At 47.1% G+C, this 22,654-nt stretch overlaps 2 protein-coding genes across 12 annotated transcripts in view; one reads left to right on the forward strand and one right to left on the reverse strand.

The window, feature by feature from the left end:
• ARMC6 (armadillo repeat containing 6) overlaps positions 1 to 17,889 on the reverse strand; it is a 32,344-nt gene extending 14,455 nt beyond the window's left edge. For 3 of the 4 annotated variants that reach the window (XR_014786489.1, XM_084825915.1, XM_084825917.1), the window contains exons 1-5: positions 17,755 to 17,889; positions 10,953 to 11,103; positions 8,710 to 8,792; positions 5,023 to 5,593; positions 1,056 to 1,201 (exon numbers count right to left, since the gene is read on the reverse strand). Coding sequence is in view for 3 of the 4 variants with exons in the window: in XM_084825915.1 (XP_084682041.1) it covers positions 1,056 to 1,201; positions 5,023 to 5,593; positions 8,710 to 8,792; positions 10,953 to 11,073 (921 nt within the window). In the remaining variant the exon portion in view is untranslated. Of the gene's footprint in view, positions 1 to 1,055; positions 1,202 to 5,022; positions 5,594 to 8,709; positions 8,793 to 10,952; positions 11,104 to 17,631 lie in introns of all 4 variants that reach the window. The other variant, XM_084825916.1, reaches the window with a different exon arrangement.
• A 774-nt stretch (positions 17,890 to 18,663) lies between these two features.
• SUGP2 (SURP and G-patch domain containing 2) overlaps positions 18,664 to 22,654 on the forward strand; it is a 34,906-nt gene continuing 30,915 nt past the window's right edge. For 4 of the 8 annotated variants that reach the window (XM_084825908.1, XM_084825907.1, XM_084825906.1 and 1 more), the window contains exon 1: positions 18,664 to 18,739. The gene's annotated coding sequence lies outside the window, so the exon portion shown is untranslated. Of the gene's footprint in view, positions 18,740 to 18,949; positions 19,031 to 19,664; positions 21,271 to 22,654 lie in introns of all 8 variants that reach the window. The other 4 variants (XM_084825913.1, XM_084825914.1, XM_084825912.1 and 1 more) reach the window with 4 other exon arrangements.

Below are 22,654 nucleotides of genomic sequence, written 5' to 3' on the forward strand. Positions count from 1 at the left end.
CTCAGCTTTCCGTGCAGCATGGTAATACAGCCTTCTCCTCAGGTGAGTGACTATAGCTCAGCGGCAGAGCATGTGCGTTGTATGCAGATGGTCATAGATGCATAGAGTTGGAAGGGGCTATCAAGTCCAACCCCCTGCTCAGTGCAGGAATCCCGTTTAAAGCATCCCTGACAGGTGGCTGTCCACTCTCTGCTTGAATACCACCAGTAACGGAGAGCCCACCACCTCCCTAGGCAGTCGGTTCCATCATCCGACTGCTCTGACCATTAGGACATTTTTCCTGCTGTTCAACCTTCCTGTAACTTCAGCCTGTAATTTCGCATCCACCAGTCTTGGATAAGAGAGAACAGGTTGCAGCCCTCTTCTGTGTGATGGCCATTCAGGGACTTGGAAAGTGCTATCCTACCCCCACCACCCCAGCCTTCTCTTCTCAAGCCTAAACAGACCCAGTTCCTTCCATCTTTCCTCATAAGACTTAGTTTCTAGTCCCCTGATCATCTTTGTTACCCTTCTCTGAACTTGTTCCTATTTATCTGAATCCTACTTAAAGTCTTGTGTCTAGAACTGGACAGAGTATTCAAGGTGAGGTCGGACCAGTGCAAAGTAGAGTGGAACTATCACTTCCTGTGATTCAGAAACTGTACTTCTATTGATACAAACTACAATTGCATTCGCCTTTTTTGCAGCCACATCACACTGTTGGCTCATATTCAGCTTGTGATCGACTACAATTCCAAGTTCCTGTTCACATGTACTCTTGTCAAACCAGGTATCCCCCCTCTTATACCTGTGCATTTGATTCCTTTTTCCTAAATGAAGAACTCTGCACTTGTCAGTATTAAACTTCATTCTGTTGTTCTCTGCCCAGTTTTTTAACCTATCAGAATTAATTTTGAGTGCTGGTTCTGTCATCTAAGGTATTAGCTATCCCACCCAATTCTGTGTCCCAGGTCCAATCCTTGGCATTTCCAGACAGAAGGATCAGGAAGCAATGCTGGGCTAGATGTACAAAATAATAAGACCTGATACAGGACTGCTACCTAGGCTCCTAATACCTGGTGATCAATGCAGTCAGCCAAGAGTGCCACGATGAAGTTTAAGCCTCCGAGGTCCACTATTTCCTGGCAAAACTCATTCCGGACAGACAGGCGTGCCAGAGTGGCGCAAATTTCGCTCAGAACGCTGCTGTCATCAGTGAAAGCTGAGAAGGGGAAGAGAAAGAGAGAGACAGAAAAGAAATAGATGGTTTGATGGATAATAACAGGGCTGTGTGTACAGTGCAATTCCAGGAGAGTGTCAAAAAAGCACAGAACCATATGTTTTAGAAATGCCTAATAGTCATTGCCTTTTGAGAGGAAGTTATTATACAGTGAAACTTTGTATTAGAACACTTTGTAATATTTACTGATATACACGTTCTTTTAAATTATTTACCTGCTTCTTGGAAGTTAACGGATGGACAGTGTTAACAGATTCTCCAAGCCCTTTTGACAGCCAAAAGACTGATACTACAACACTGGAAGGATAAATGTTCCCCTCCTATAATGCAATGGATTGAGAACCTCACAACGCTATCAACATTTGAAAGGGTGGGATTTAGGTGCCACTCAGGAATGGACACATATATGGATATCTGGTCAGCTTTTGTTGAACTTTATGTATGATCCACTTCTTCCAGAATGTTGTAGACAACTGAAATTGATACTTCTAACCCAGGTAGATATACTATAATGCAATTTTCTTTCTTTTTTTCTTCTTTCTTTAATGATGTTTTGTTGAAATTTACAATAAAAATTGATTTTTTAAAAAGCACAGAACGTGCTACTGGCCTCATAATTCAGCTCCCCGAAGCCGTCAGTTAAAAACAAAAAACTAAATCAACAGCTGATACCAAGTTTCCAGTCGTCCTGGCTTTTATTGCTCTGCCCCAGCCAGCGATGCTGGCTAGGGCATGCTGGGAGTTGTAGGCCTTTTCTCTATCTAAACATGCATAGGATTGCGTCCTAAATGCATTAAGTAAAATGGCTGCCTAGATGCCAGCACCTGGTGAAACTGCAGAAGCTTGTCGTGGAGGCAGAAGACGATTTCCTGCGGCTGGAGGATGCCTTGTCCTCCCTTCAATTAGCAAAGGCAGATGGGAATTATGCATCATGGAAAAGAAACCACAGAATAATACAGTTGGCCCAAGCAGTGTGATTTCCGTCTGTTCCAGAATCCAGCTTTGGCACAGAATTTGGACGGTTGGGGCACAGAATCCTTACCATGAAGTATTTTGGTGTGAAGGAGAGGAAATTGCCTGCTGGGGTAACATGAAGTTATGTCTGAATTTGGAACACCTGAATGAAGCAACCAGACCTTAGACCAGCTCAGACCCGGTAATGTCTGTTCTGACTGAGGGGTTCCACCCCTCCCTGTTTTGTTGACTTGATGAGAGGTTATTTTATAATACGTTGCAAGCCAGGCTTCAGGCTTGAGGGACCAACTTTGGTTTTCACTAGAATTCAGAGGGCTCCGGCTGGACCCAGGTGCAAAATAGCAACCCAGGACATAGGAAGAAAATTAAGGAACAGGGTGCCTCTGAGCACATGCTCAGCCTGGGAATTTGGTGACTGGTACCAGAACCCGGCTCACAGGTCCTTGCACTCAAAATCCGCACCTGGCTTTCTCCTAAGCCAAGGAGGAGGAATCTCAGGTCCAGGGGCCAAATCTGACCTGCCTGGAATCGAGATCTGGCCCTCCGCAGTTGTCAGGGTTCCCCTTAGGACCTGGACCCTCTGAGCACCTGCTTACGGATCTCTTGCCTCCTTAAGACACCCACCTTCTTTTTTTACCTTCCCCTTTCCAATAACGTGTGGTTTAGGCTGTAGACATGGGGTGGCTGACACTCTAGACATGGGGTTTAACCACAACAGTTCACTGGTAAATTAAAGCAAGCCAATCACAACTAAAGGTATTTGCACAATAGAGCGGAGTGAAACAAAAGGCATTAAGAGAAAATAAAAGTTTCTTAGACTTTTCCAGGCTGGTTTTTCTCTGCTCCCTCTTCATGCTCTCGTCTCCCTGATTCTGCTCTTACTGGCTCTCTCGCTGTCTTTATATATACCCTCCTCCCTCAAAACCAGACGTACTGCTTCAAACCTGAAGAAATGAAACTTAACCAGGGAAATGAAACTACTCCTCTCAGGGATACCCCCGGATAACAAAAAACCCCTCCAGGCCTCTGACCATTTTTCCTTTTGCCTCTGTAGGCCTCACGGCTTGACAGCGGTTCAATAGATGGCCACACCCCCTTTCCCCCCGACCACCGATTGTTTGGTGGCTTACTGGCTTCTGTGCGCTCCCCCCCCCCCCATTCTAAAAGGTTGATGTGCTTCTCCTAAGGCTTAGTTCCTGGCAGGAATAGCTTTAAGTAAAAATAGGCTGGTATTCTGGCTCCGCCCCATTGCCTTCAGCCCCGCCTACCACCAGAATGTGGCCCCCGAGCTTTTCCGAAATGCAACGCAGCCCTTCGGCTGCAAGAGATTCAATGTATAATTTAAGGGGAAAGTAGTGAGTCTGACATTAAGATTGCCGGGAGAATTATCAACAACCTCAGATACGCAGATGATACCACCCTAATAGCAGAAAGCAAAGAGGATCTAAAGAGCCTCCTGTTGAGGGTGAAAGAGGAGAGTGCAAAAGCTGGTTTGAAACTCAACATTAAAAAAACGAAGATCATGGCAACTGGCCCCATCACTTCCTGGCATATGGAAGGGGAAGAAATGGAAGCAGTAACAGATGTTATTTTCTTGGGCTCCAAGATCACTGCAGACGGTGACTGTAGCCATGAAATTAAAAGAGGCTTGCTCCTTGGGGGGAAAGCTATGGCACACCTAGACAGCATAGTAAGAAGCAGAGACATCACCTTGCCAACAATGGTCTGTATAATCAAAGCTATGGTTTTCCGAGTAGTAACGTATGGCTGTGAGAGCTGGACTATAAGGAAGGCTGAGCGCCGAAGAATTGATGCTTTCGAACTGTGGTGCTGGAGAAGACTCTTACGAGTCCCCTGGACTGCAAGGAGGTCCAATCAGTCCATCCTAAAGGAAATCAACCCTGAGTGCTCATTGGAAGGACAGATACTGAAGCTGAAGCTCAAATATTTTGGCCACCCAATGTGAAGAGAAAACTCTCTGGAAAAGACCCTGATGCTGGGAAAGACTGAAGGCAAAAGGAGAAGGGGACGGCAGAGGATGAGATGGCTAGATAGCATCACCGATGCAAGGAATATGGACTTGAGCACGCTCCGGGAGAGAGCGCAGGACAGGAAGGCCTGGCGTGCTATGGTCCGTGGGTCACGAAGAGTCGGACACGACTGAACGACTGAACAACAACAACAAAGTGAGTTTGACACGGGGAGAATGGTGAAGAGTCAGGTATGAACTTACATGGTGTCCTATTTGCTGTCTGAGGGCACAGAGACATGTGTAGCCTAGTATAACGGGCAATCCAGTAGTACATCAAGTAGGCCTCTCACACAAGGTACTTTATAGCTTCACAGGTTAACAATCCTGCAGCTGCCTGGCTTTTGCCTCATTATCTCACCCTTCTAAGATAAGGGTGTTGTGCCTTGTCTCGCTGAAGAGCTGAAGAACTTTCTGTCTCATGCTGGAATTTGGGGTCCCTTTCTCCTAGGAAGGGGAGACTGATCTTCCAGCCTGGATGCTTCAAGCACCCTCTGGAAGGTGGGAGGGAGCTATATAAGCTCATAGCAAGAGCAAATCAATTTGGACTCGCTCAACGGGCTTCGTTTCATTTTGGCAACCCTTCGAATCTGGTCTGACCGAGACCCAAGTAAGTCAGGACCCCAGAATTGATACAGGGGAAGGCTTTTTGTATTCTTGCTGTTGTTAAGACAATTGGGAATCCAAAATCTACTGCAAATCAATCTGCCTTCTGTTTGAAGCCACCTTTTGCTTTTAAAAATGGAAATGCCCTTGAGCATAAATATATGTTTTTAAATTAAGGGTGTGGGGCAAATACCTTTGGCAGCTTCTAGAAGGATACTCAGGCCATTGTGTTCCACCACAATCATCTTGGCATGGTCGTGGGCGTGGCCGAAGGGCACCCGGATATCATCGTCGAAGGCCATGGTCCGCAGCCCTGAACAGGCCTCCCGGACCACGTCGGCACGGTCCCCGTGCCGGCTGACCGCCCCGGCCAGCAGCGGGAGGACGCCACCTCTCACCAGATCTTGCCGATTCTGCTCATGTTTCAGGCAGGCACAGCGGATACAACGGACCCCAGCCAGAGTCAGGTCACCGTCGTCTCGACTCTCCTGCAGCGCCCGCAGCAGCAGCTCCTGCCCGGAGGCGTCGAGGAGGTCGGGCTGACCATCCAGGAGCGCAGAGAGGGCATGGAGGGCTTTCAAAAGAGAGCACCTGTCCTCGGACGCCAGCTGACAAGCGGCCATGACGGCAGGGTAAGCGCCCTTCTGCCCTGCGAGGTAACGGATGGCCAGCTCCTGCCGGCACTGCTTGGCAAAGCTGACCAGGAGTTCATCCACCTTGGCTGATTCACCATCCATGACGGCTTTCTGGAGACAGTCCAATATCTACAGAAGGAAGAGGAGGAGGAACGGATATAGTGAGTTGGTTAATGAATGAAACTGTGGCCTTCACAGAGTCCTTGGATGCTAGTAACAGACCTGTGTAATTTAGCTTAACCAGCAGTTTTATGGTCAACTAAGCAGGCCTTAACTGGTATTACATATGCCTGGGTACCTCACCCTTTTCTCACAGAGTGGTGTCTTATCGTTCCTGTTTGCTGGGAGGCTTCCACTGCCCCTCTCTCTCTCTGTGGAAAGGCAATTAGTTTCCCAGGCTGGGATGCTTCCAGCATGTAAGGGGGAAGGACCCCCACCCCCGGCCTGCCAGCTATTGAACTAAGACAGAGAAACCTATGTAAGCTTGCGCTAAGAGAAGACCAATTTGGTTTTGCTTGAAGGGGAAATACACGGTCCCAGCTTGGAGAACCTTTGGTCCAGGAACAGCTTCCCCTGTCTGTCTTGGGGACTCAGGTAGACATATCTGTTTGTGACAAGGGTGCCTGAGAGCAGGCAAGTGAGAGCAGGTGTGAACTTTCTTCATGTATTCTGCATCCATTTTCTATCAATAAACTGTCATCTTTTTGCACAAGTGGCGTGTTTCATCTTGGTAATCAAAAACCTCTGACTGATTACTGAGATCTGACAGAGTCAGGACCCAAAATCAACACAATGGATTTCTCCTGTTCAGTTCCTTTATTGGAACCAACGAGGCCCTTCCACCAGCCCTATTGAAAAGACACCCCCATGAAGAGTCCTCCTCTCTCAACTGTCACTCCAGCATGCTGTCTAGAGGGCGATGAGAGGGGAAGCAAAGCCATTCCACCAGCCCTGCTGAAAAGACTACTTGATTTTTTTCTCCCCCCCCCCCCCGGTTTTCCTTGTGTGTCATGTCTTTCTTCATTGTAAGTCTGCAGGCATGAAACGGTCTTGTTTGACTGATTGTACATAAGCCACTCCATGACCCTTTTGGGCTGAGGAGTGGAATAAAAATATTTTAAATAAAACAAAAGCAAACAAAGATTATCCGGTAAGTTTGCTCTGTACTGCGTTCTCCTCCCCAAACTTAATTCTGCTGCAAATAGAAGAATTTACAAAATTATTTCCTGAATTGGAGAACGCAAAGATGGTTGTAGCTTTGGTTCCTTCTAAACACTGGCATCTTTCCCCTCCTCTGCGTTTCTGATGTGCATGGCTGCATGGATAAAACACTACAAAAATCCGACAGCTTGATGTGATTGTACTGGGGCAGGCGATCGAATCCCCTACAGGTGTTTTGGACTACAACTCCCATAATCCCAGAACACTGGCCCAGCTGATGGGGGTTTTGTCCAAAACATCTGGAGGGTGCTGGGCTGCCTACGTTATTCTTCTTGTGCAGCATTCCGCCAAAGTGGGCACATGCTCCTACACACGGCGGGACATCCACGTGAAAGGAACCTTGATAAAAACACTGTAAAGGAAACATACGTTTATACGCATGGTTGTTTTATACAGAGCTGCCTTCCCCTTCCTTGGCCCCCCAGATGATGTAGGACTACACCTCCCATCATCCCTCCCTGGGAGTGATGGGAGCTAGAGTCCAACATCTAAGGGACCAGGCATGGGAGAGGTTGATGTAGGAGGATAAATTAGCCTTCCCTGTGGCAGACCAAACATTCTCTAACTCTCTCCAAGAGAGGTGGATTGATTTAAACAAAAGATTTATACCCCAACCAGGGCAGCTTAGGAAAGCCAATTATAAAAATATAACAGCATCCCGTAAAACAGGCGAGCTGAAGCTCTTTCAGTTTGAGGGCCAAAAGTAATTCTGGAGATCCTCTTGGGGGACAAAGGCAAAAAGGATGGGGCCAAAACACCAGCTTAGCTTAGCTGAAACCTCTTACTGCCAGTAACTGAGCTGTAGGGGAGGCATTTCAACCTTTTAGAACAGGAGAAAAACTGCACAAAAGCTGGGAAACCACCAAACAATCAGTGGTTGGGGGAAAGGGGGCATGGCTCTCTGGGGAACCTGAAAACTGGATTTCCCTGTCAAGATTCTTCTTATGATCTGGACCCCCTGAGCAACCCCTTAAGGATCACTGGCCTCCTTAAGATCCACTTTCCTTCTTTTACATTCCCCTTCCCAGTAATGTGAGGTTTAGGCTGTAGACATGGGGTGATTAGCACTTCAGACAATTGAGTTTTAACCACAACAGTTTACTGGTAAATTAAAACAAACAAATCACAACTAAAGATATTTACATAATAGAGCTGAGAGATACAAAAGGCATTAAGAGAAAATAAAAGTTGCAAAATGCAAGTTCCTTTACTGCACTTAAGACTTCTCCAGGCTGCTTCTTCCTACTCCCTCTTCAGGTCCTGGTCTCCACGACTCTGCTCTGACTGGCTCTCTTAATATACCCTCCTCCCTCAAAACCGAAAGTCCTGCTTCAAACCAGAAGAAATTAAACTGAACTGGGGAAATGAAACTACTCCTCTCAGGGATGCTCCCTCCCGACAAAAAACTCCAGACCTCAAAGCCTGACCTTTTCCTTTTCTCTGTAGGCCTCAAGCCTTCACACACCCCTGTTCTAAAACATTCAAATTCCTCTCCTAAGGCTTAGTTACTGGCAGTGAGAACTTTAAACTAAAATAGGCTGTTGTTTTTCGCCCCGCTCCTTTGCCTTTGGCCCCACCTACCACTGGAATGTGGCCACTGAGAGCTTCTCCAAAATCGAGTTCAGACCGTGGGCCGACAGAGATACAACCCCCTTGTGTTAGAGGATAAGGTTACCAATGGCCACTAGTCATGATGGCTAGGTATTACCTTCAGTATCGGAGGCAGTATGCCTCTTAGTACCAGTTGCTGGGGAACATGAGCGGGAGGGTGTTTTGCACTCATGCCCAGCTGGTGGGCCTCCCATTGGGATGTCTCATTGACCACCGTGTAAACAGAATTCTGGACTAGATAGGCCTTTGGTCCGATCCAGCACAGCTCTTACAACAGGGGGTTTGTGAGTGTCCCAGAGCCATCTGGGCGGGCCACTGCTGGAAGCAGGACGCTGGGCTAGATGGGACTGCGGGCCTGATCCAGCAAGGTGGTCCTTGGTCCTTTCTTGGACAGCCCCAGGCACCTCCCTCACCTGTAAAACTGCATGCTTCGGATCTTGACCATTCTCAGGGGCAAGACTGGGTGCCGCCTTCACTACGTTGCTCAAATCCACACCTGGAGGAGAAAGAGAGGAAGAAGCTAAACAGCCTCCGATTCAGCCCTCCTCCCTCCATCGCCACCCTCTCCCCACAAACAGAAGTGGAGAAATTACACCAAAGACTGAACTATACAGCAGTATGGCCCGAGGGAGCCACCTGAGGTTATTTGCTCCACCATCTCCTCCCAGCAGTATGATCTGACGAACATTGGGCGGGGGCAGACAGCATGGAAGGAACATCCAGGAGCTGCTTACTCCGACTAGGGCAGTAGTCCAGATTTACTTTGCAGCAGATCATCAAGGACTTCTGGCTCCCAGGTGTTTAACAAGGGCAGCAACAGAATGGCTCCCCCCGACTCTAAATTATACTGCAGGAATGAAGAATGCTTGAGCGGATATTGTGAAAAGACAAAGAGCTCCTCGGTGAGCTCTGGGGCTGAAAACAAATCCCTGAGTTCAGAATTCTTTAATTCTTAGTGGATGTCTTTTGCAACAAGCTCCGGGCAGTAGATTTCAAGATTCTCGTGAAGAAAGATGCAGACAAACTGGAGAGGGTTCAGAGGAGGGAAACGAAGATGATCAGGGGACTGGAAACAAAGCCCTATGAGGAGAGACTGAAGGAACTGGGCCTGTTTAGCCTGGAGAGGAGAAGACTGAGGGGAGATAGGATAGCGCTCTTCAAGGACTTGAAAAGTTGTCACAGAGAGGAAGGCCAGGATCTCTTCTCCATCATCCCAGAGTGCAGGACACGGAATAATGGGCTCAAGTTACAGGGAGCCGGATTCCGGCTGAACATCAGGAAAAACATCCCGACTGTCAGAGCAACACAATAATGGAACCCATTACCCAGGGAGGCGGTGGGCTCTCCCACACTGGAGGCATTCAAGACAAGGCTAGACAGCCACCTGACAGGGATGCTCTGACTTGGATTCCTGCATTGAGCAGGGGGTTGGACTCGATATTCTTGTAGGCCCCTTCCGACCCCACTATTCTATGATCCCACAAGTTTGATGTCTGCCAACAGCATCCTCAAACACAGATGACACTGCCCCCTTGTTGACACGCTACAGCTGGGGGCCCTAATCCTTTTTGGGTTGATGGGCACATTGGAATTTTGAAAGCATGTCATCAGTACTCGGAAGAAAATGGCTGCTCATTCACAAAATAGTTGCCAGGGTGGGTGTGGACAGTTACAAATCACTCATTTCCCAGAAGGCAAACTGGTGAGACTAAAGGGAAAGTAGCTTGGCCAAGAACCTAAGAACAAGGCAGAGATGGTGGGTCTGAGCTCCAAAACACAAAAACACTCTTTTGAATTCAAATAAAGATGGCCCTGGAGTGGAGTACTTCACTTTGCAGCATTGCAACCTTCGAGATTGAAAAAAAGAAATAATTAAAATCAGGAGGGGGCAAGGAGCCTGGTGAGTGCCAAGAGAAGTGCCCACGGGCTGCACGTTGGAGATGCCAGCCATATATAGGGATGAAATGCCTCCCTAATCCTCCAGGACTTGTGCAAGAGCCTTCTGGTTCTTTTTAACAATATTTCTCCCCACTGTTCCAGACCTGCAGAGGTGTTACCCTTGAACAACCTTGTGAATAACTCTGTGCATGATGCGCCTCCCATTTGCCCATTTTAACGGTATTTCAGATCCTTTCATTGCGTTCTTCTCTGACTAGCTCCTGCACTTGTCCTTTGGTGGCTCTGACCAACACTTCATCCCACTGACAATTCATCAGAAGCAGTCTCAAAAGACATGTAGTCCAGTGGTTAGAATGCTGGGCTGAGACCAGGAAGATCCAGATTTAAATCCCCACTCAGCCTTTAAGCTTACTGGGTGACCTTGTATGGGGACAGCCTCTCTCATGGCCTAACCTACCTCACAGGGTTGTTTGAGGAAAATCACAGGTGGAGGGAGAAACTCGTGAAGAAGCTGGAGCAATTTGGAGAAAGGGTGGAGTAAAAAAATTTAAAAAGTAACGAAACAAACAGGCATGCTTTCCTGAGATGAATAGCCTTCCACATGGGTTAATACACCCTTCCCCAACCTGGTGCCCTCCAGATGTTTTGGACTACAATTCCCAGGATCCCCAATCACTGGCCATGCTGGCTGGACTGATGGGAATTGAAGATCTGGAGGGTAAGGCTGGATTTAAAAACTCAAACCAAAAAGACATACCTTGGGACTCAAACTGCTGGATGGCTTCATTCACTGCCTCTTCCGGATCCATGCCAAACTCGAGGATGTTTTCCTGCACCACATCGTCAAAAGTGTCCTGGGTAATCCACTTGGCTGCCATGCTGACTGGGCCCGCGAGCAACTTCTCAGCCTACAGGCAGGAAAATGGTTTAGGTACGCTTGCATGGGGGATTTTTAATGGAGGCCAGCACAATACAGGAGGTGAAATTAGAGAATGGCAGGGAGTGGAAAGTGGATCCAGATAAGTTTTCCTCCTTCTCTCGTAATGCCAGAGTCAGGGTTATCCAGCAGCTCAGGAAGGTCAAAAGGAACGACTCTTTCACACAAAGGCATCGTTAACTTGTGGGATTCCCCACCACAAGATGTGGCAGTGGCTACTGTCAGGATTGATCCTGAGCACAGGGAGAAAGTTAACAGCTCAGATTCAGAAGAGGAGCAGCTAGAACTGGGGGAGGCATTTTCACAAGCCAGTTCAGATATGGGTAGGCGTGCTTCTCAGGCTCCCAGCTCCCAGATGGCCAGGCACGAAGCTTCCTCCTTGGCCCCCTCTGTGAGAAGCAGCAAGCAGGAGGAGGAGGGGATTGGGGACTGCAACCCAAGAGATGCAAGGTGGCGGTGGCGCAGAGCTAAGAGGGCAATGTCAGGGTCGGAGCTCAGACGGTCGACCTGGTTAGCGCTGCATGAGAGGCTACGCACGAGGGGCAGGACCTCCCTTCCTAAGTTGGCCTAGCCAGACAGCCGCCCTTCCAAACTGCGGGCAACTTTCGGGGATCCCATTTGAATCCCCTGGAGGCATTCCTTTGCAGCCAGAGAGTCTTGCATCTGTAATGAACCTGCAAAGAATAAATTGAAGAATGAACTGAAGGCTCTCCTTTTGTGTGTGTGTGTGAGTGCTTAAGGAAAGAGGGACCCAAGGGGTTTTGTGACAGCTACTGTCTTAAAAGGCTTTAAAAGGGGATTAGACAAATAAATGGAGGAGACCTATTAACAGCTATTACCCATGATAGCTAAATAGGGACTCCATATAAAGCCTTACACGGCTCACCTGACGGAGCGCCTCTCCCGACCTGAACCTACCCAGGCACCACGATCAACAACTGAGGGCTTCTCCCGAGTGCCATCTCCGAGGCAGGCTCGGAAGAAAGAAAGCCTTCTCAGTGGTGGCCCCTGATACTGGACTGTGGGGCCAACACTGTCATCTTTCTGGTGCCAGATTAAGACTGTCCTCTACTCCCAGGCATTTAATGGCGTATGATGGGGCATCAATGACAGCTGTCTCAATAGATCTAGTGTTTTACTGAAATTGCTTGTAGCTGCTTAAATTGTTTTAAATGCTGTATATTTTAAATTTCTATGCTGCGTTTTACCTGTGCATTGTTGTGAACCACCCAGAGAGCTTTGGATATTGGGCGGCATAGAAATGAATAATAATAAGTAGAGACAGTCTAGCTATGTAGACCAGCCGTTAGGGCTTAGGCCTTCGTGCCTTGCTTGAGGGCTTCCCGGAGGCATTCGGCTGGCCGCTGTGGGAGACACGCTGGACTACATGGGCCTCTGGTCTGATCACATCCAGCAGGGCTCTTCAGAGGTCTATTATGACAGGAAAATTCAACCTCCGTGCACACGGACAGTCTACCTCCGATCACCATAGGCTGGGGAAAAGGAACACAGGTAGGCTGTTGCCTTCGTGTCCTCCTTGTGGGCTTCCCACAGGTGCCAGAATGGGGAACAGGAGGCTCTGGTCTGCACCAGCAGGCCGCTTCTTATGCAAGGTATTTTTGCAGCATGAACAGATCATGTTCTCATTCAGGCCTGCCAACAGAGCTTTGACCCTGAGCAAGACCCTCACGACAGGGCCTCTGGGGCTCCCAGCCTAGTATTGGCAAAGTAGACAGGCAGATGAGCCACTGATCTGCTTTGGATTACATATAGAAAGGGGGTCCCTTAGCTCAGCGGTAGAGTATCTGCTTTGTATGCAGAAGCCCCCAGGTTCAATCCCTGCTGTCTCTAGTTAAAAGGGTCCACTCACAATTGATGGAAAAGACCAGTGCTAGCTCCAGATTCTGGAGGGCCGTTGGGAAAGACACCCTCCCCGGGCCCCCTCCCTCAGTGAGTCTCCCTTCTCACTGCCATTTTCACCAGCTGCTCTTCCTCCTCCTCCCTTCTCATCATGGCTCCCACTTGCTTGCTTGACGGGCAGAGAGCCAGGGAGCAAGCTGGCCATGGCGTCTCCTGCTCCTCCTTCCCACCACCACCGTTGTCTAGGCCAGAGCGAGAGGCAGGTGAGCAAGCCGGTTGCAATGGGGAAGAGGAGGAGGCACTCCAGGGGGCTCATGCCAGTGGGCCCCTGCTGCGGGGTGGGCCTTTGGCAGCTGCCCAACCAGGCCTACCCTTGGCGCTGGCCCTGGCAAAGACCCTTCTCTAGCTGGGATCCTGGAGAGCTTTTTCCAGTTGCAGGATTACTACTGTTATTACATTATTATTTAAAGCATTTTTACCCTGCTCCTCAACTGAAAAACCTCCCAGGACAGTTTACATAAGATCAATAGCAAACAAGTCAGTCCCTGCCTGCAGGCTTACAATTGGAAACGACGTGACACAAAAGGAAAAGCGGAGGGGGAGGGAAGAGGAAAGAAAGAAGCAAACTCAGGCACCAATTCGGAAAGTTAAATAGTAGTGCTGATAAATGACCATCTGGAATGGAAATAGTTCATGGAGAAGAGGAAGAGCCGGCTGGCCAATGGAACAGCCTTGATTCCCATCCCTCTCACTGCTGCAGCCTGATGAAATGGCCACTGTCTTTGGGAGAGGGAGCTCAAAGGAGCTGGTCTTTCAGCACAGCTGATTGAAGGCTTGATGTTAGGAGAAGGCAGCATCGTATATCATTCGTCAGTTTCAATGACAGTGTGCAAAACATTCCGGGTGTGGCTTTTCCTCTGCAAAAGCTCAGAGATGCTTTTTCCAGAACAAGCTCCAAGATAAGTGTGCGGAGCGGGGAAGAGATGTGCTGAGCTACACCAAAAGGTGGTTTTGGCGGTTTTGGCAGAACGCCCCTAGCTGGAGGTCATCACTGAAGAAGGAAACGTCCCAGAAATGTCTTCCCTGAAAGCAGTGAAGCATCGATTGCGCTGACTTAAATGCAGATCTGCACTCCAATGCAATCTCATTTTACGTCACAGTTGAACATCACCAAGGAAAAAGGCCGATGTGCAACACCGATTGAAATGAAGGTTCCTTTTTTTCCAATCCATACGCTGCCTAAATGAGCACATGCATACTAACTGGCAGTCATCATAATTAAAACATATCAGGTTTTGCAACCAAATGAACCCTTTATTTTATGCAGAAATGCAATCTAATTCCAGAGGGAGTCGCCGTGTTGGTCTGTTGCAGCAATAACAACAGAGTCTTGTGGCCTCTTAAAGATTAACAAATTTATTCTGTTTTCCGCTTTCATAGACACAGAAATATTATCAAAACTATCTAGTCATGTAGGGCACATACGCCTGTTGGATTACAGAATTTACCTCCACTTATGCACGGAACAACTGGGAATTAAGGATTTGTCTCTAGATATCTCTGCAGGCAAGAAGTAATATATTTTATTTAAGAGCTAAGTATTTTTAACCATGACAAGAATTCTCTGTGCCAACAGAGAAATAATCAAAGAACAGCTTGCCAGTGCCAGGCTATCTGTTATCAGTAACAACTGTTTTCATGAGTTGTTGTTGTTGTTCAGTCGTTATGTCGTGACCGACTCTTTGTGACTTTCATGAGTAGCAGCTGTCAATAAAACTATTTGTACTTTCTGCATTTCATTTTTTTTCTGAACTCACTGTTTACAGTCCCTCCCACCCCATCCACAATAAGTGTGTTAGGGTGCAATCCTATGCATGTTTAGGCAGAAATAAGTCCTACAACTCCCAGCATGCTGTTGTAGGACTTATTTCTGTCTAAACATGCATAGGATTGTGCCCTTAGTCTTTTTACAGTGCCCAAAAACTCCCTGATGTTTTTCCTGCAACAGACTTAACACAGCCACCCCTCTGGAAATTGATATCAAGATCCAAGTAAACCAAACTGCTTATTAAGATTTAGAACCAGCTGTCATTGGTGAAATCCACAAAAATTACTGTGTAAATTTAATGCAGTTACGAAGGCATGGTCTTCTGTAATACAGCACCTAAGAAATAAACTGTCAAAATCTTACTCAGAATTATGAGTCTCCTATTGTTGTGCTGTTCAGATTCCTGTCTCCTGTGTTTATTGATGCTTGTTTTATTCTTAAGAAAATAGATATGCGGGTTTTTTAAAAAATAAAAGAGCATTTTTGTGTAAAACTGAGGATTGTATCTGATGATGGTCTGATTTTCACTGAGCCTCCCTACCTCCTGCAGTCCCCTGAAAAGCTGCACCTGGGGGGATCCTCCAGAACAACAGGAGATATAGCACAACCCCATAGACAAGAGTTACTAAGAAGGGCCAAATGTGTATACACGTTTTCCTTCACTCCTCAGTCCCAGCTGCAAATCTTAAAGGAAATGGCTGCAGCTTTACCCAACCTGGTGCCATCGGGATGTGTTGGACTACAACTCCCATCACCCCAGCTAGCAGGGCCTGATGGGATCTGTAGTCCTAAACCTACAGAGGGCGCCAACTTGGGGGAGGCTACTCAAGTGCAAAACCACTGAATGCAAACCTAACCATGCACACTTCTCTGGGAGGAACCTTGGTTTCAATGTACTGTGTAATCCAAATTATGGTTATATAGGAAGGTGCTTTATCCTGAGTCAGACTTGGTCCATCTAGCCCAGTATTGTTGACCCGGCAGTGGCTCTCCCGGGTTTCAAGTGGGATTCTTTCCCAGCCCTACCTGGAAATGATGGGGATCAAACCTGGGGCCATCCAAAGCAGGTGCTTTACCCCTGAGCCACAGCCCCTGCCTGAGAAGTAAGACTCTGTAGGCTCTAATTCAAGGCTGGGGGATCTGTGCCTGCCAAAATGTTGCTGGACTCCAACTGCCATAAACCCAGATAAGCAGAGCCAAAGGGCAGGAATGATGGAAGCTGTAGTCCAACTTCAAGAGGGCCACAGGTTCCCCTGCTCTAAAATGGTTGTTTGAACTAAATTCAGATTTTAACACGATTTCCCCCTTACAAGGGTTTTGTCTGTAATCCACAAAATTCAGTGTTTGGCTGGTTAAAAAAAAATACTGATTTTTTAAACAATCCACCCTGATACAGTGCCATCGATGAACATATTACAGAGTCTCACAAAGAAGGAAGACAAGTCATTGCCTCCAAGGACATCACAAAAACAAATGATGTAATCTAAATATATTGCTCTCTACACCTTATGTCAAAAACAAACGCACTTGTCTGGGAATAAGGTGTGGAACGAAAGAAGACTTTGAGGGTGAGAGGACGAGACTTCCAGAGGAGAGAGAAAGAGAGAGAAGACAGAGCCCTCACACTTCTTTGAAAGAAATTAAGTGCAGCTTCTCTTCCCAAAATCTTCTGAATACCAATCCCAACAGTGGATTTCGCCCAAGAGAGGTTAGACTAGGGGGGCTGGGGAAAAGGGAAGACTAGGTTCTCCAAGAGGCATGCATGGGTTGTAGGACCAGGGTTGCTTTTAGACCAAGAGTGGGCAACTTGTGACCCTCCAGATGCTTTGGCCTACAAGTCCCATCTGCCAGCACAGCCAATGGTGAGGGATGATGGGAGCTGTAGCACAAAGTCCCCGTTCTGAATGGAAGTCCCCAAGCACCATCAATCAGAAGGAATTGTGTGGCTATTCCATCTTTTTCTCCTTGATGGATTTTCTGCACTGGGGAAACACATGAGTGTTACAGGTGGAAGACAATGTCGTCTGGACCCTCCCCACCCCAACCCTGGTAAAATTCTGTCTAGGAGGTAGGGCAATGGTGCCATAAAAGCCTTGGCTGGAAGCATCCGAGGGAACCCCAGTTCAAGTCTCCAATTGGCCATGAAGTTCACAGGGTGCCCTCACTGGATGACTTATTTATTTATTTATTACGTTTATATCCCGCCTTTTTCCCTCTTTAAAAAACTCAAGGCAGTGTACATAATCCTCCTCTCCATTTTAGCCTCACCACAACAACCCTGTGAGGTAGGTTGGGCTGAGAGTCTGCGACTGGCCCAAAGCCACCCAGTGAGCTTCCATGGCTGAGTGGGGACTAGAACCCGGATCTCCCGGCTCCCAGTCCAACACTCCTGCCACTACACCACACTGACTTACCCATACTCTCTCTCGGCCTAAGCTACCTCACCAGGTTGTTGTGAAGATAAATATAGGAAGAGGGTAAAGTGGCTCCTTAAAGGAAAAGGACGACAGAGATGTAACTAAACACGGCAAATCTCAAAGTCAGGGCTCAGCGCTGGCAGTGGGGAGAGGGAGAACACGCACAATCGGCTGGGGGAATGTGCCTCTGAGCATGTACAAATGGCACCCCCCCTCCTTTCCTCTCCTATATAAAACCCACTGCCTGGCTTCCACCTCTACTGGGTTTGGGGTGGCGGCAAAACGTACAACGCAACACCAGAGCAAACTGTGCCTCTGCGCATGTACGGAGTACAACATCTTCCTCCTCCCCCCCCCCGTCTCCTCCCCATCACTTCCATCCCTAACTGCTTACGGGGACAAACAGACAACGCGACAGCAGGGAAGACAGCACCTCTGGGCATGTGCGGAGCGCGCGCGCACCGGTGGGGCGTATATGAGACGCTACTAAGGACTCCCTTCCGTTGGCACCGCTTACCTGGTGTGTCCCCAGGCGCTTGCCGTAGCCGCCCCTTCTCTAATACGCCTGGCCGCTGCCCGGAAATCAAGAGCGAGCCGGGCTCGGGAGGATGCGCATTTGCAGCTGCCGCTGCGGCGGGATACTTCTGGCTGCAAGCGGCCACCGTACGTTCCGTGCCGTGTGACGCTGGGAACGCGAGTCCGCCAATGGTAGCGCCGGGTGGGCGCCACAAAGGAGTTTAAGCTGCGCATGCGTCGAGAAGGGGCACGGCCAGGCTTTCCATGGCCGTACCGCGGTATTTGATGTGGGCAACTGCGCGTGCGCGCTTGATATCGGTTTTTTTTTTAAATGAAGGGTGGGGAGAATAAAACAAAGGATAAAGAGGTGCTGTGCTATTCGGGGCCTCCGTGTTCCTTCTCCTGTGAGGAAAGGGAGAGAAAAATAAAAGATTTATATCTATTCGGCGGTTGGGGGAGGGATTGTTTGAAGACGCTGGGAAGTGTTGCGCATGCGCGCTCAGGAGGCCCTCTAATCGAAGAGCGTACTTTCCTGCGCATGCGCTTGGGGAAAGTAATATGATATTTTGAAATAACATATTCTTTCAAAATGTTGCTTTTGCTGCAGCAGGCTAAAACAGTTACCCCTATAGAAAAAAAAGGGAGAGAGAGAGAGCAAACAAACAAAAAAAACCTATTGATGTTTACTGCGCATGCGCCGGAGGGGGGGAAGGCGAGTACCAAGTCGCGCGAGGAAGCCGTGTCGCTTACTGCGCGTGCGCTGAGGATGGGGGTAGGAAGATGGGTGTGGGGCGAAAAAACCTCGAGAGAGATGAGCCGAGCGTGCCGTTTCCCGCGCATGCGCAGAAGGAAGCACGCGCCCTTCGTCATAAAAAGGAGTTGGGTAGCTGGTCCGGCTGCTCCCAGGCGCATGCGCGAGGGGGGCTTTCGCAGTGTAATGGAGGCCGCTTTTCTGGGAGGCTGCTGAGTGTGGTTACCGTTGTTGGGTAAGGCTCCGGGTTTAACAGAAAAACAGGGCGCGGGCGGGGGGCTTTTTAATTCTTATTCAGCCTGGCGTGAGTCAGCTCTCATATCTGAGGTGTGTGTGGGGCGGGGGAACGTCTTGCCTGGGGCGGGGTCGCCAACTGACCAGCAAACTCCTGCTTGGCCTGCTCTTCTGCCTGTTCAGAGCAGCTTCCCTTCTCTCCTCCTCCAAGGTGGTCAGCCAGCGGGTGGCTTGCTTGTTTAAAGGCACGGCGGCCAAGCATTAGCAGCTGAAGGGCGCAAGGAAGAGCCTGGTAAGTTGGCAACCTGGCCTGCCTGTGGAGGTCGTCTCCTCCTCCAAGGGCCATCACCCTCACGTGTTGTAAAACTCCAGCTCCCATCAGTCCTAGTCACTGGTGAGTGAGGTCTGGTAACATCGGGAGGGCCACACGTTTCTCAACCCTGCTGGCACCTGGAGGAGAAGATGACCTGAGGTGGGTGGTGGCTGAAGAGAAGAGGCCTTTTGGTGGTGGCACCTTGCTTATAGAGCCTCCTCCCTGGAGAAGTTTGTTCGCCTGGCGCAGGCATTGCTTTCTTTTTGGATGCTAAGCAAACACTGTTTTATATTTTTTTCCTTTTGTTGTATTGTTCTAGCATGTGACTCGTTATATCTTGCCTTGAATGTTGTGTTTTTGTTAATGGCCCTGGTAGCTTTGCCGAAGGCCGGTATATAATTTTTTCAAGGCACAATCCTACGCATGCTTAGACAGAAATAAAGCCCTATAACTCTCAGCATTCCCCAGCCAGCATGGCTGACTGGGGCATGCTGGGAGTTGTAGGACTTTTTTCTGTCTAAACATGCGTAGGATTGTGCCTTTAAATAAATACAACCCTGTTGAGTAAGCGGTGGTGTACCTTCCTTTTTCCTCCTTGCCTTTCTTTGAACAGGAGAGGCTGACAGCCCTAGAAATCCTGGCTGGAAGTTTGGGAGTGATAACTTGGAGCTGGAAAAAGATGCAGAAGAGGAGCGGCCAGACCTAATAATAACTCCTTTGGCTAATTTATGGATGGATTCAACTTAAATAAGCTGCATGTTATTCACAGTGGTGCAGCTAGATAATTTTAGACCCTGGACTTAGGGGAGCAATCCTATGGTCCCTGGACAAGTGTCTCAGGGACTGTAGGATGGTTCAGATTCCCCCCCTCCAATGGTCGAAGAAAGTGCTCAGGAAGGGAGGTGTTCCAGTTGTTGGGGAGGGGAGGAGATCGGAGAGGTCAGGATATGTTTTATCCTGAGCCGCCTCCTCCGAAGTGCCCTTGCTGGATGGGCTGAAAAGCCTGTCTAGCAAATAAAGAATGGAGGACAGGGAGGCAAAGATCACCTCTACCACTCCTCCCACACGGTTGGCTTCCCTCTCAGCAGGCCATAGGAATCTCGGAAGGTCTCTTCATGATCTTATGGAGGGGCCTCTTACTCCATTTGTTAAGCACACAGCTAACATGTCTGTTCTCCGCCTGTCGCCATTCCATACTTTAAAACTGCTTACAATGTTCCTGAAGTGTTAGAGCAACGGCAAAACTGCTTGTCCACTCTGGTGCTTAAAAAAACGCTCTGAGCATGAGCAGTTTTGCAGTTAAAATTCCCTTAAATCAGAGCACCATCATGACCACAGGAATAAAATGGACCTTGCTTCTGTTGCCTTCATCACCTACTGCTCCCTGGGTGGCCATTTGGGGAGGGCCCTGGGCTGTGAGACCTTGGACTTTGACCCCAAAGTCCAGGCCTAGCTACAGCACTGATTACTCAAACCTGAATAGAGGCACCTTTCTGAGATGCTGCAGCTGGGGAAACTATCAGTGGGAAAATGCCATGACATTCTACAATAAGGATTATTAGGAAAGGGACTGAAAACAAAACTACAAGCATTGTAATTAGAGATGTAAAATTTCCAGAAAGTTTTGAAGCTCTGGGGGAGAATTATGTTTTTAGACAAAAATGAAAATTGGGGGGTGGGGAGAATGAAGAATAACCAAGACTATTTTAGCACTTTTCACAGATCTAAAGTCACTTTGTTGCTTTAAGACAGTCTTCCCCAGCCTGGTGCCCTCCAGATATTTTGGACTTGAGCTCCCATCTGCCTCAGGCAGCCTGGTGAATGGTCAGGAATGCTGGGCATTGTAATCCAAAACATCTGAAAGGCACCAGTTGGGGAGGGCCGCTTTAGGAACATAAAACTGCCTTTATATTCCTAAAGTTATATTATGTTTAACTTGGTTTGCTCATAAAATTACCATTATATTTAAAACCCTTTAAAAGTAAACTCAGTAAATGTGTAATTGTCTGAATAAATTATACTTTTAAATTTAATATACCAAACATGACAATTTTATGACCAAACTAAGTTATACATAACATATTTTAGGTTTCTACTTTGCCTGACAAGGGGGAACTTCAGCCAGTAGTCCCTGAAACATCTGAATTATCCTAGAAGCCAGAAGAAGCAGGAAGAACAGGAGCCAGAGGAAGACTGGTGCACAGCATCTGTTTCTGTTTGTAAGGAGGTTTTTTATATAATTTTATTTTTTTTTAAAAACAAACACAACAACATAAACACACAATACACATACACTAAAATATCTCTTAAGATTGTAAGATATCTATCTACCTTTGGCTCCCCTTACACAACAAATGCTCGTTATTATTCTCTAGTTCTTATCTTAGTTATATATCATACATTGAGTTCACAGACATTATCTCATTTCTCTTCTAATTTTAACAACAACAAGAGAATTAACCATCTCAAAGTTCAAAATCCACATACATACCATTTTTCTCTATTTCTTGTACAAATTCTATAAAAGGTTTCCAATCTAACATAAATTTAGTTGTTGATCCTTCTTTAATTATAATAGTAAGTTTTGCCATCTCCATCATTTTCATGATCCACTCGCTCACAGTTGGTATTGTTTCATTCTTCCACTTTTGTGCATACAATAATCTTGCAGCCATTGTCATGTAGAGAAAGAGGGTTCCCCCCTTCCCTTTTATGTGTTTATCTCTTACTCCCAATAAAAAAGTTTCTGGCTTTAATTCTGTAGTAGTCTTTAATATTCTTTGAGCTAAAGACTGTATTTGTTTCCAAAATGTTTTAGCTTTTTTCCAAGTCTACCATAAATGATAAAATCTTGATCTTCACATTTCCAACATTTTCCAGAAACACCTTTATACATTTTAGACAATTTAAACGGTGACATATACCATCTATACATCATCTTTCAAAAATTCTCTTTAAGACTTGCACATAAAGTAAATTTTAAATCTTTTGCCCACATACTTTTCCACTCTTCCATTGATATATTATGACCAATATCTTGTGCCCATTTTATCATACAATCTTTTACTTGTTCATCCTCTGTCTCATACCATAACAGTAATTTATACAGTTTAGCAATAACATGTTCATCATTTGTACACAGTGCTGTTTCAAACTCAGATTCTGTTTGTTCAAATCCACCATTTTTCTCATCTATTTTAAATCTTTTCTTTAATTTGCAAATATGAAAACCACTGACATACACGACCTTCTTCCAATAAGTTTTCCCTTGATTTTAACTAATATTCCCCTTGTGACAGTTCCAGTAAATCATTATTTCTTATCCATTTATGCGTGCTATCAAATTCTATGCATTGCTTCTTGTGAGGATGTCCAACGTGGTATGTTTTGATAGAGCCTTAATTTATATTTATTCCAAATTCTTAATACAGCCCTTATATAATGATGATTAAAATCCACATTTACTTTTGTTTTATCATACCACAAATAACCATGCCACCCATATCTCAATTCATGTCCTTCTAGTTCTAAAAGTCTTCTATTTTTCACCGTCACCCATTCCGTCATCCACATCAAGCAGCAGGCAGAAAAATAGGTTTTAAA

This window comes from Heloderma suspectum, chromosome Z (genome assembly GCF_057233095.1).
Source record: "Heloderma suspectum isolate Gila_16-S chromosome Z, 16-S_ref, whole genome shotgun sequence".
Lineage (NCBI taxonomy): Eukaryota > Metazoa > Chordata > Lepidosauria > Squamata > Helodermatidae > Heloderma > Heloderma suspectum.